The sequence below is a fragment of the Drosophila persimilis genome, unplaced genomic scaffold (genome assembly GCF_003286085.1).
Source record: "Drosophila persimilis strain 14011-0111.01,24,50 unplaced genomic scaffold, DperRS2 tig00000124-arrow-pilon, whole genome shotgun sequence".
NCBI lineage: Eukaryota > Metazoa > Arthropoda > Insecta > Diptera > Drosophilidae > Drosophila > Drosophila persimilis.
The window spans coordinates 1,568,445-1,580,977 of record NW_020825294.1 but is presented as its reverse complement, the minus strand read 5'-3'; the positions used below and the strand labels follow the sequence as shown (position 1 = coordinate 1,580,977).

Genomic DNA, 12,533 nt, shown 5'->3' with positions numbered 1-12,533 from the left:
AGACACCAAATTATTATTATTAGAGACTGCAACCCCGAATGTGGCCCCCAAAACATTATACTTATTATGCAATGGCCCCAAAGAGGAGAGATGTGAGAGGAGGGAGACTGTCATGCAACCGAAATGTATCCTAGAATTCTCTCTATACTTCAACACTTGCAATTCCCTCTACTTGTGGCGATTCTGTGATATCTGTGTGTGAGATTTTCTTTTGGGAGCCCCCTTTTGGATTGAAATTGCTTGGTTTTCTCGAAATCTTCTTTACGATCTTTTTTCGGTGCGTGTGTGCATTGGCATTGCCTGTCGTTCCTCCGAGAGGTCCGAGTAGAGGCAGTGGTGCAGCTTCTGTTCCCGTTCCCGGCTTCACTTTACTTCACTTCACAGTTTGCTCAAAGATTCGCCTCGGCCCTAGTCAACGTTTCTTTTCTTTTCCTCTTCTCTCTCTCTGTTTGGGTTTTGTTTTATTTTTTTTATTATTTTTTTTTTACCTTTTCCTGCCTTGGCGCATGCGCCGCTTTGGCTGCAAACTGGTTTTAACAGTTTTTTTTTTCTTCTCCCTCGAATGTCTGTTGAATTTATTATTTTTTGCGCTCTGTAAGACTGGAAACCTGGCCTCACCCTCCCACCCCCTGATAGAGGGAAAAACAATAGACTAGGAAAATGTTATTCCACGAGTAGTTCTTATTCTTGTTGATCTTTTGGCAGCTGATAAACTTTTGGCTTCCTCAAAGTTTTATTTTTACAAGAAATTCAATTCGATACACGTTTTCCCAGCTGGTTGTACAAAAAATTTCAATAAATTACAAACCTTCTAGAGATTTTACGCCCTTTCGTTTCGTGTTGGTTTTAATTGTGTTTGGGATTTTTTTTTAAATTTCTACACCAATTCAATTACACTCTTTCTTATAATATCAATTGCATATTTATTTGTTTTTTCTTTTCTTTCACCTTTTTTTGTTGGTTTCTTTAAGATTTCTTTATTTTGTGGGTATACTATTTATTGCCTTTTGCCAATTAATTTTACAAATCGCATTCAAAATTCAATTTCACTTTGCTTTCTTGCTGTGGTTATCTTTTATCTTTTGTGTAATATATTCCACATTTTGTTGTATATTTCACCGAATGAATGTCCGAACAAAACACTAAACAGAGAGTCGCGTCGTTATGGTGCTGGTGCTGCCTCTCGACTTTCGTTCGTTTCGAAACACGTTCACGTCGTGCACGGCTCAAACACCTTCCGCGAAATGCTACCAACACGGCCAGCTGTCGTTCAAGAACTGATGTGGTAGGCGGCGCGACACGGGCTCTGAATCGGGGAAAAACTGAAAGACAAGAGACCCCGCAGCAGACACCACAAGACGTCAATGGCATGGTATGTTGGTATGGCAGGTGTGGTGAGGTGACAGTATGGAAGGAAGAGAAAACTCAGCGAGGGACCTCTTTCCTTGTTTATTTCAGAGGCGTTCGAGTATTTCCCTCTAAAAGTTGGAGCCTTATTATTCTTTTTTCTTCTATATGCCGTTTAACCAAGGGCTCTAAGGGGCTCACTCAATACATGAGATCGCTCGCTGAGTTATCCGCACCTTTATGATTATTATACATTGGACGTCGTTACTTCTTGTGGATCGTGCACTTGCACCCGCTCTCTCTCTCTCTCTCTCTCTCTCTCTCTGTCTCTCTTTTACCTGGTTTTCTCTGTACGAAGCAGAGCGGAGCCAAGCAGCTGATTGTGCTCGTATTGGGTTCCACAACTTGAGGATGGCATTGATAAAAAACTGTTGAAACGGTTAAGTGCGGCAAATGAAACGGTTAAGCGATAGAGATGCAAACTACAGACCCAATAGGAAGCTCTGGAAAATAGATATTGAAGCGGCCGTTCGATAACTTCTGAACGAATAAAGATATCTTCATTTAAAAAACTGCATTTAAAAGAAAAGTCTTTCCGAATGAAGTCTGCACAATTGCACGGATCTACGATGTGTAGAAGCTTCACAGTAATATGTCAAAGTTGAACTTTGTTCCGTTGCATATTTGCTTATTTAAAATACAATTTTATTATTTTATGTTTTGTGCAAGATTGCGTCACTTTAATCTACTTGGGTAAAGGAATATTTTGGAAAAAACATATACAACAAAAATATGCGGGAAAATCAAGTGAAAGTGAAAAACAGCCCACAAATAAGACGGTTTGGAAAATAAGTTTTGCTTTAGAACTCTCTATGTACCGACCGAAAGGTACATATGTACCTAGCCCAACAATATAGACAACAAAATATAATGGGCGATGTGTTAATATCATTGTTAAATTTGTACCCCGATTAGAACCAACCCTATGTTGTCAGACTCTATGTACATATGTCTATTTACGCTGACAAATTTGAATGTATGAATTATACTTTAAATGTCATTACCACCTAATAAATATCTTACAATTTATACAAAGAAACGTAATTTACGGCCTTATGATAACGGCGAATAACGCCCAACAATATGTCAAAATAAACATTAAAAGTAAAGACTGATACATGCAACAAAACCAATTAACAATTAAAAAACAAAATTTCCATTAAGGTTTATCTAAATTAAGAAATACCTACATATAATCGTGGCCCAGTGAATCGGACCTGCAGACCTGTATAAAAGCAGTTTCCACGGGTTCTAGCAATATCAGTCTAGAAATTTTCAAACTTTCTAACATTTCACGATGATTTGGCTTTGGAGTCTTTTGATTTTGGGAACATTTAGTTCTAGAGGACTTGCAGACAATGGGTCGTCTAATACTACACCTTCAACCAATGTTAAAACTACTACCCAGGATCTTATTACCAAACTGGATGCAGACGCAACGAATAAACTACGGAATATACTGAGTTCCTGTGAGGGTAAATCCGATGGTAACATTGAGTTTTCCCGGTGGATTGCAAAAATCCGTGAAATCAGTCAAGGCGGAAAGGAGCGACTGAACGATAAGATTGCCATACGAATCCTTTTTGAGAGCTACAATATACAACGCCTAGACTTAGAACAAAAAATCCACGACCGTTTAGATGATCTTGATTTCCTTATAGCCGATCAGGAGCGGGACAGCAGCTGCTCAAAGTTCTATCAACAGCAAAAGTTTCGTCTCGAGAAAGCCCTAAAACTCGACAATTCCAAAAAAGAAGCAAAGTTGAAGGAAAACTCCATCACATGTCCGGATAGCGATGACTATGATGAAGATTGTGATATCTTTGAGGACTATGAATGGTAACCAGTGACCAAATGAAATTTTGGTAGAGAAAGTTCTCTCGGGGGAAAAGAAAATACAAATATATATCGAAATGTATAGCAAAACTATTGAAAATTAAGAATTAAATGAGTATAACTAAAATATGATGATGTATTTTAAATAACTTTTCGTGGGTGTCAGATAGATCTACATACATACATGAAACTTTAACTATATATAACTTTATCAGATATAATATATAACCATATAGGAAATCGAAAAAGTTAAGGCGTTAAATATCAAAGTACCAGTTGGGTTGGAGTTTTCTTCAGGACAAAATATAGTTTTGGCTAATATTTCATCTGAAAAGTTACCGTAAGTGAATGGCCCTTCAAAAACACTTTCAAGGAATATTATAAATGGAATATTCCTTGACAGATCTGGCTAGCACTGAGCTGCATACTATACAAACGCTATCCACAGTACAGTGGCGAAAGAAGGAAAGAAAAGAATTTATAGCAAGATAGAAGAGAGTAGAGGCGGTAAGAAGAGATTAATATATTAAGGCAAAAAGCCAAGGAAAAAAGACAAAGGGAAGAATTTATGGCGAGAAGAGAGAAAGCGATAGATTCCATCTGTATAATGAGGAGTGCCTGCTCTTATTAGATGAAATCAGGTATCGCATAGATGGTCTAAATTCCAAATATACTCCCAACGCTGAAAGTTGCACAAGGTTCAAAACCAAGTGAGCAATTTCCAAGAGTCGGCCTATGTTTTGAAAAATCGTAAGCTAAAAGAAAACTCTGGATTGTTTGTGAATATTATTTCGATCGGTCAAGTGGAAGGGTCACCCCGCGACGTGGATGGATGTCGGCGTTGATCTCTTACGTGGTCCCATCTCGAGGATTAACGAAACGGTAACCTACGAGCAGCTGAAGGCCAAGGGGCGGCAGTTTCTATGGGCAGTTTCAATGAAAAAAAACAAGTGAAAAACATTCCACACTTCATTAAAGATAATCTGTGAGTAATCGCACATCCAACTGTGCCCTGGAACTGTGACCTCTAATGGAACACTCTATTTAATATTTAAATGCCTGTCGGACACATCAATCAATTTCCATTCACGAGTGCCAGAAAACAGAACCCCCAACAGATCGCAGTGGAAGCCATATCAAATCCGGTTGCTGCTCTGCCAGTAATCCTACTAGTTTTTCAAGGACTTTCAGTCCCGTCCAGTGGCGATCCAGTGTGGCGTATGCAGATGATGCTGTGACAAATAAGATCAATAGGACGATGGAGGAGCTTGAAGATTCCAGACTCTCAAGGATGCTGCCGAGATGCCATTCCTCCAGCTGGATGAAAAAATCATGGCTTACAACAACTACGAGAAGAATCCAGAGCTCGCCGAGTTGACGCCCAAGTCAAATGTACAGCAACGCTAAATATTTACAGGACTATTCGAGGCGAAGCTTCATGCGATCTTTTCGGGACTGAGTTTACTCGATAAATTTTCCAGTCGCGTCTAGAATTCCTTATTGTGCGATAAGAAAAAGGCAAAGAAGCTGAAGAAGAAGATTGACGCACTGCCCGGTTCGTATAAGAAGTGTAAGGGACCATCCCATAAGAAACCTACATATTTATTATGATTATAGTTATTATGATGATTTTAGTTTTTATAAAACGCCTCCCAAGAAAAAGAAACCTATGAAAACGAGTAGTAAAGATTGCAAGGAAATAGAAGATATAATTAACGGGTATATATAAAGACTAAGAAAACTTGAGAGATTTTGTTTGTATTCTAACTCAAAAGAAGTTAGATAAAACACTGGGGAAAATTCGAAATACTTCACACTCCATTAGAGATAATCATGTGACCTCCAAGCCAACCACTAAAGCAGTCAACCACCAAAGTGACCTTAAAGCTTGGCGAAATCTATTAATATTTAAGTGCCTGTCAAAGATAGACACATAACTTATTTCCATACGCGAGTGCCACAGGGGCTTTAAAATGCCAGCGATCCATGGAAGCCTCAAAGAGAAGGCACCAACGATCCAGAGAAGTTACAACCGATCCGTAGAGGCCATAAGTAGAAGCCATGATTCTGATTGCAGTTCTACCAGCAATCCTGCTGCTCTTTTCGGCACATCCAATCCGTGGAGAGCAGCCCGTGGAGCCGCTCAAGCAGCTGGATGAGCTTGTGACAACCAAGATCAGAGAAACCCTCAAAAAGGAAGCCAATTCCAGCATAGATCGACTCCTCGAACCCTACAAGAAACTACAGGAGGCTGCCGACTGGCCGTTCCCAAAATTAGATGCAAAAATCAGAGCCTATAACAGCTATAAATCCTACGAGGACAGCAGTTACTCAGACTCTGGCGAATCCTTCACCGAAACATCCAATGCCGCTTTACGAAAAGGTACCAAAGATGCCAAAATTTTCACAACGAAAGTTAAAAAAATACTCAGGAGTCTGGGAATTAACGATCGGTTTGGCAACAGAGTCTGGCAGGCCATTTTCAGTGATGAGAAAAATCTTATGAAGCTCAAAAAGAAGCTGGATGCCATAAAGGATTCGAGTGACGATGATTCGGACGCCTGTAAGAACTTGTGGGACTTTATCTTAAGTTTCTGGTTTTGAGCTCTGAACATTTCTACATTATTTTGTTTCTTCTTGCTTTTCAATAAATAATTAAGTTTCGTTTTAGTTTCAGATTTATTTTAAAATAGAGCTTCTACATGGCATTGCATCTCTGTATGGTGGATCTGGTGGATCTGGTGTATCTGTATCTAGAGACTGCCTTTTGTGCTTTGTGCTGTTGTTTTGCAGTGATTTACATGCGGACAAAGCCAATTGACAGCTGGCCCCAGCCCCAAGGAGTGCAGGAAGAGAGAGAGGGAATGTTGTCAGAGCCAAAAACAAACAAAATGCATTTAAGTGTGCCGGGGATCTCATCCCCCTTTAGAGCCCCCACCAACCACTTAACCTGTCCTCTGTTCCCTGTCTCCTGTCTCCTGTCTGTGTGTGTGTGTGTGTGGATCCAAGGGATAGGGCTAAAGCCAGGCTCCTTCTTGGACATTTCACTATCGTATGCGCGTTGAAACAAAAAATGTGTTGGCGTGCATCCTGGTGCAAGATCAGCCTAAGCCGGCTGCTGCTGAATGTTGCCAGAGAGACGCAGATGCAATCGCCAGACAGTTGCCCACTCAGCAGGCACCTCCAGAGCTCCTCCACCGGTCCTCAGTTGGCGCTGCTGCTGCTGCTGCTGCTGCCGCTGTCGCGTTTCGCGGACAGTTTGAAGTTTAACAAGTTGTCGAACTACGCAGATCTGCAGAGTAGAGGTTTTATAAATAGCTCCAGAGATGCCGGGAGTCTGGCATCTAGAGTCTACAGCGTGGTGTCTGGCAGAGGTCACAGAAAGAGCGTCCCACTGGTCCCACTCGGTTTCTATCTCGTGTCATAGTTTTGGCACTGCCCTTCCTCGGCGGTTTTTTGTTACTCGATTATAAACACTTTTCGCCATATCGTAAGCGGGTCATCTGTGGGCCTGTATTTTCCTGGATTTTCTTTTCTCCAGTTCGAAAGCCAATTTGGGCCACAAGATAGAATGTCTGGTAAGAAGATTAATATTTAAGTTCCACTTGCGTTATACAATCTGTGGCTAAAAGTACTCTATTGCTAGCTCTATAGATTCTTTGGCATTCCTCAAGTTAGAAGAAGAGCCCTGGCAAACCCATCCGCAAACTCACGGATCGAAGACGCTGCTGATGCTGTTCGATCGGTGATAAATCATTGGCTCGCAGCCTGCTGCTGCTGGGCCCCAGAGTAGTAGCAAAGTAGAGCGTTGACATGGGAGCAGAAAGCATCAGAAAGCAGCAGCAGCATAGACCGATCCAAGAGCCAAATGACAGGCCAGTCCCCGAGAAGAAAAATGCGCACAACACGGAATTAATGTCAACGGCATTAGAAGATTGACAACAAACACAAGGCAGAAACAACAGCAACAGCAACAGCAACAGCCATAGTCTCAGTCACAGCCACAGCCACAGCCACAATCATGGATCGTCGATCGTCAAGACCGATTGATCATGGAAAGAGAAATTGTCAGCGAAAACGGCAATGACAAACTTCTGACAATTAAAACCAAGAAAGGAACCTGGCAGCAGCAGTCTTAATGAATTTTGAATGCTCTATGGAAATAAATATGTACATAATATAAAAAGAACGTCATATGACTAGAGAGCTATGGCTATGCCTTTGGCTTTAAATCATTCACAAGCTAATAAGTTTTGGGGTGCATCATAGCCATAAGATATGAAGTCATCATAAGTTTAGGTTTGGGAAAGTTATAAGCTTTAAACAATCCAGAAATGTTTAACTTTTGAGGGGAACTCTAGTTGTACTTCTAGTTTTACTTATTTGAAATTCATTTGTTATGTTTTGGTCTTAAAATATACCAAAAATGGATGACTTCGAATGGAATCCATTTCAATCATTGGACTACGGCTAACCTTTTTAATATAATCGTACAGCTTTATAAGTTTTATGGGATTATGGGTTCCCTACATCTCAAAATATCTCATTTTTTGTCAAAACCTAAGGATTTTCCGCCAAATTTTGGCTTTGAAGATCAAAAGCATCTAGAGATCTATCGGTGGTAAGGAAAGAGTATCCACAACGTTCGACTGGCATCAATGCTTTAGAGAGAGAGTGCATGTGTACTAGTATCTGTGTGTTGCTATGTGCAGCCAATGATTATAAAAATCGATAGTCAGCCAATGGTTTGGGTTGGGTCTGGGTCTTCTGGCCCCCAGCTGAAAACTGTCGGAGCTGTCGGTGCTTGCTGTCAGTCGATGTTCCTTTTGGCCCATGAGCAGCCTGGTGGCTGACTCGCGGACTTGCGGACTCGCCGACATGTGATATTTAGGCAGTGAGGCTATAATTGCTCATCAAGCGAGCCGTCATAAGCCGCGGCCCATATATAAGGAGGCAGCGCCAGGACCTCTTGCAAAACACTTGAAAAATGCAAAAGTTGCTGGTGTTGTTGGGCCTGCTGCTGAGTCCGGAAGTGTGGACAAGGGTCTCCTATCGACCTGCGAATGAGTCGGATGTGGCAATAGGTATTTAGATCACCTTTCGGATGGAATAGAGATCAACGCTTCGTTTTGGGCAGCTCTTTCGCAGATCATCAATGGACTGAGACCACGTCCTTTGGCCATTCTGGCCCTGCCTTCGTTTAGTTTGATGAATGCCTGCTGCGAGAACGATCAGGGCATCCAAGTGGATGACTTTATACAGCGCCTCCATCGGCTGTACTACAAATCGGTGATATTCAACGACACGGAACTGTTTTTCCAGCACATCGAAGCAAATCTTCAGGGCGCCATCGAGTGCGTGAATCTGGTTCTGGACGAACCCAAGGAGCTATCGGAGCGCATACAGGAGCGTCGTCTGGCCCATCGGCTCAGCCTGTTCATCTTCTACTGGGGCGCCCGCTGGCCACCCGCAGCCAGTGCCATGAGTTTCGAAGAGCCCATGCGGGCGGTGGTCATAACAAGACCACGCCAAAAGGCCTTCAGGATCTACTACAACCAGGCGAGGCCCACAAGCGATGGGGAATTGCGGCTCGTGAACTGGTTCGATGGAGATAATCTGGGGCTGCAGAGGACCCCCTTGCTGCCACCGGCAGGATCGGTTTATGCCAACTTTGAGGGTAGAATCTTTCGCGTTCCGGTTTTTCATGTAAGAAATATCGGGGATTTATTAGAGACTTCCTCGAGGATTAAGGATATCTTCACCTTTTAGTCCCCCCCATGGTTTTGGGTCAGTTATGGCCAGAACAACAGCGACTCGGGCGAGGGAGAGGGCTCTGGCGAGGCATCGGGAGAGGCTTCTGGGGAATCGGGAGACAATCTCGAGTGCAATGAAGTCAAAGTCACGGGAGGACGCGATCATCGCCTGCTTATGCTGCTGGCGGAGCACATGAACTTTCGTTTCGAGTATATTGAAGCCCCAGGACGCACGCAAGGATCACTAAAGTCGGATGATGCCAAAGAGTCGAATGAGAGCTTCACAGGCGGCATAGGACTGTTGCAGAGCAGAGTGAGCGTCAAAGGAGAGACAATCTAATCATAAATAATCTTTGTCTATCACTCATAGATGGCAGATTTCTTTCTGGGCGATGTGGGCTTGAGCTGGGAGCGCCACAAGGCCATAGAGTTCTCGTTCTTTACCCTCGCGGACTCGGGGGCCTTTGCCACCCATGCCCCGCGGCGCCTAAACGAAGCCCTGGCCATTATGCGACCCTTCAAGCAGGACATTTGGCCGTATCTTATACTCACGATTGTGTTTTCGGGACCAATTTTCTATGGGATCATAGCCATGCCCTATATCTGGCGGCGGCGACACGTCGACATGGATGTGGAGCAGTTGGGAGATCTGTGCATCTACATGGCGTACATAAAGGAGATTACACCATGTGTGCTGAAGGTCAGGCGAAGGAGGGTTCCTTCGGCGCCCAGGATGCCCGAGCAGCTGTTTGAGAAGTGCATCTGGTTCACCCTTCGATTGTTCCTGAAGCAGTGTGGGTACGTGATCAATCAAAAATGTATCAGAGAGTGATGCCTTTTCCGTTTCCAGCCTGCCAAGAGCTCTATCATGGCTATCGGGCCAAGTTCTTGACCATCGTTTATTGGATAGCCGCCACCTATGTCCTGGCCGATGTGTATTCCGCCCAATTGACCTCACAGTTTGCCCGGCCGGCCCATGAGGCGCCGATCAATACGCTTCAGCGCCTTCAATCCGCCATGATCCGTGACGGCTATCGTTTGTATGTGGAGAAGGAGAGCAGCTCCCTGGAGATGTTGGAGAATGGCACAGAGCTGTTTCGGCAGTTGTACGCCCTGATGCGACAGCAGCAGCCGGATGGCCATCAGAGTTTCCTTATTGATTCCGTGGAGGCGGGAATCAAGCTCATAGCCGATGGCGGAGAGAACAAGGCAGTGCTTGGGGGCAGAGAAACCCTCTATTTCAATATACAGCAATATGGGGCCAAGAACTTTCAATTGAGTCAGAAATTGTACACGAGATACTCTGCAGTGGCTGTGCAGATTGGCTGTCCCTTTCTCGATAGCTTGAATGATGTGTTAGTAATGGTATTTGATCCATCTATTCCATCTATTAATCACTGTTTCTCCTGCAGCCTCATTCATTTGTTTGAGGGTGGAATCCTGGACAAAATGACCACCGCAGAGTACACGGCTCAGTCGCGTCAGATGACCAAAGATCAGGCCCAACAATCTAAAGAACTAGCTGCCGCAGAGAGTGCCAATGCCAACTCGAATGCAAAGAGCAGCGAGGCCCAGACCCAGGAGCCCAATCAGGACAGCGAAATCATCAGTGCCCTCAATCTAAGGATGCTACAAGGCGCATTTATAGCCCTAGGTGTGGGTTCCTTAGCGGCGGGTAGGACTACCAACAGATTTCAAGCGAATTTTGAGCGACTTTCATCTGTTTCAGCTTCCATGTTGCTTCTGGAGCTACTTTTCCGTGCTCTGCCACTTGCTAGGGCTCTGAGGCGCTGTCATCTTCGTTTTTTGCGTCGCTGGCGCCGCTTGAAGCGTTCCACTCGTCTCTTAACCGTGCGAATCTTTGCACCAAAACTTGGATGAGCATCCATCAGGCCGTTTGGGGTCTTCGAGCGGAGGCTGTCCCCGAAACGATGACTACGTCTAGTGGGAAAAGTCTACGATCTGCAGGGAAGGTCTTTGCTTTGTCAGTGGGGATATTTATACCCACTTTAGCTTTGCAATATATGTTTTAAATTCTAATTTTATACGGGAATTGAGATCTGCAGTTATGCAAATGCGTTTTAGTTTACCCATGGATTAGCCGAGTGTCTGAAAATACATCCAATTCTTGGCAATGAAGCTCTTTATGGCCCATCAATCAATCCACAATAATTGCATCACTCTGTGTGTTCCAATGTGGCGCCCGGGTCTTCTGTCCGTCTGTGTTTGATGTGAGCTTTTGGCCAAAACACACACTCCATTCCACACTCCACGACTGGTCTACAAGATGTTGCTATAAATAATTTTCGTTCAACAGATGCGGGGCTCCATCTACAGCTGCCACTGGATGATGCTCCCATTGTTAGCTATGCCTCCCAATGCGCTTGTTTCTTAAGTCTTTTGTTTGAATTTGTTGTTTGTTGTATTCGTATTTCGTGCGCTCCAATTCCAATTCCTATTTCCCAAGCAAAAAAAAAAACATAATTTTCATAATAATTTCCCATTTCCTTTGCCACGGGAAACTGCGACACACAGACAGAAGGGAGCTGAAGGGCAGCTACAGCAGAAGAGAAACAGCAGCAGCGGAAGAAGAAGCCTCTCCAGTGGCTAACAAGAAGCACAAATTCCCCCCAGGGCCAAACGGTAGCCGAAAGTTTTGCTGCTATGGAATTGAAGAGTTAATGGTTGTATTCGACCGAATGAAATGTATATCAGAGGTGGTTTAGGAAGGAAAAACCCAAGTGAGAGCTGAAGAAAAATATTCGATTTGTTGACTTTTAGACACTTATTTTTCCACTGTCTTAAATCATTGTCAAATCTATTGTTTTATAGATATGGGACTGCCTTTCAGTGGAGCTATAAATATGGCTTTTATCCACATATTTAATGAAAAGTACTGCCAGATATAATGAAGGCAGTAACCAGAGATCCTCTAGAGGGTATCCAATAGTCGTAATCTCTTCTCTATCCACTTTTAAGCGTGTCTCTTTCAAGAGATATGTACATATGCTTACTCGCTGTATTCCCCTTCAATAAAGAGGTATCCTCTGGTTGTAACCACATTTACTCCTACTTAATTTCCCTTGATTCCGTTGTGCCTAAAACATAAAACGTTTTATGATTTGTTCACGCTGTAATTAAGCAAAAACAAGAGGCAAAAAAAAAGAGCAGACAAAACTGTGGCAGAAATTGAAGCGTCTTCGTCCAGTCCAGTGCCGGGCCGGTGCCGGTGCCGGTGACGGGGCCCGGCGTCCGCTTTGGGGGTAACAAGAAATTAACTTTTACTTTGGTCTGTGGTCGGTCACTCAGTAGAAAGTGGTTCTAGCCAGTTTACCGGCATTTGCAGGCCATCGAGACATCGACATGGGTAAGAGTACTCGTACTCGTACTCGTTCCTGATGGGTTCCATTCCAGATACATCATTACCATTACCCTGGGATCGCCGCATCCACAAGCTCAGCTTCTCTTCTCTTCAAGTGTCAGGCGATGCGAAAGTCAAGCCCCAACCCAATTCCATTTCCATTTTATTCGGGTTTC

The 12,533-nt window shown here is 43.6% G+C and overlaps 4 protein-coding genes across 5 annotated transcripts in view; 3 read left to right on the top strand and 1 right to left on the bottom strand.

Annotated features, from left to right (window-relative positions):
• Positions 1-891, bottom strand: part of LOC6593820 — a 30,311-nt gene extending 29,420 nt beyond the window's left edge. For both annotated transcript variants that reach the window (XM_002019031.2, XM_026987824.1), the window contains exon 1: positions 809-891. The gene's annotated coding sequence lies outside the window, so the exon portion shown is untranslated. The remainder of the gene's footprint in view (positions 1-808) is intronic.
• Positions 892-2,689: 1,798 nt separating this feature from the next.
• On the top strand, positions 2,690-3,372 carry LOC6593821. The gene has a single exon (XM_002019032.2). It carries the CDS (start codon positions 2,705-2,707, stop codon positions 3,248-3,250), a length of 546 nt encoding a protein of 181 aa, XP_002019068.1. The 5' UTR covers positions 2,690-2,704; the 3' UTR covers positions 3,251-3,372.
• Positions 3,373-5,304: 1,932 nt separating this feature from the next.
• Positions 5,305-5,847, top strand: LOC6593822. The gene has a single exon (XM_002019033.1). The coding sequence runs from the start codon at positions 5,305-5,307 to the stop codon at positions 5,845-5,847; it is 543 nt and encodes a 180-aa protein (XP_002019069.1).
• Positions 5,848-8,230: 2,383 nt separating this feature from the next.
• On the top strand, positions 8,231-10,877 carry LOC6593892 (ionotropic receptor 40a). The gene is made up of 7 exons (XM_002019035.1): positions 8,231-8,327; positions 8,381-8,949; positions 9,013-9,309; positions 9,367-9,790; positions 9,847-10,351; positions 10,409-10,671; positions 10,726-10,877. The coding sequence occupies exons 1-7, from the start codon at positions 8,231-8,233 to the stop codon at positions 10,875-10,877; spliced, it is 2,307 nt and encodes a 768-aa protein (XP_002019071.1).
• The last annotated feature ends 1,656 nt before the right edge of the window (positions 10,878-12,533 follow it).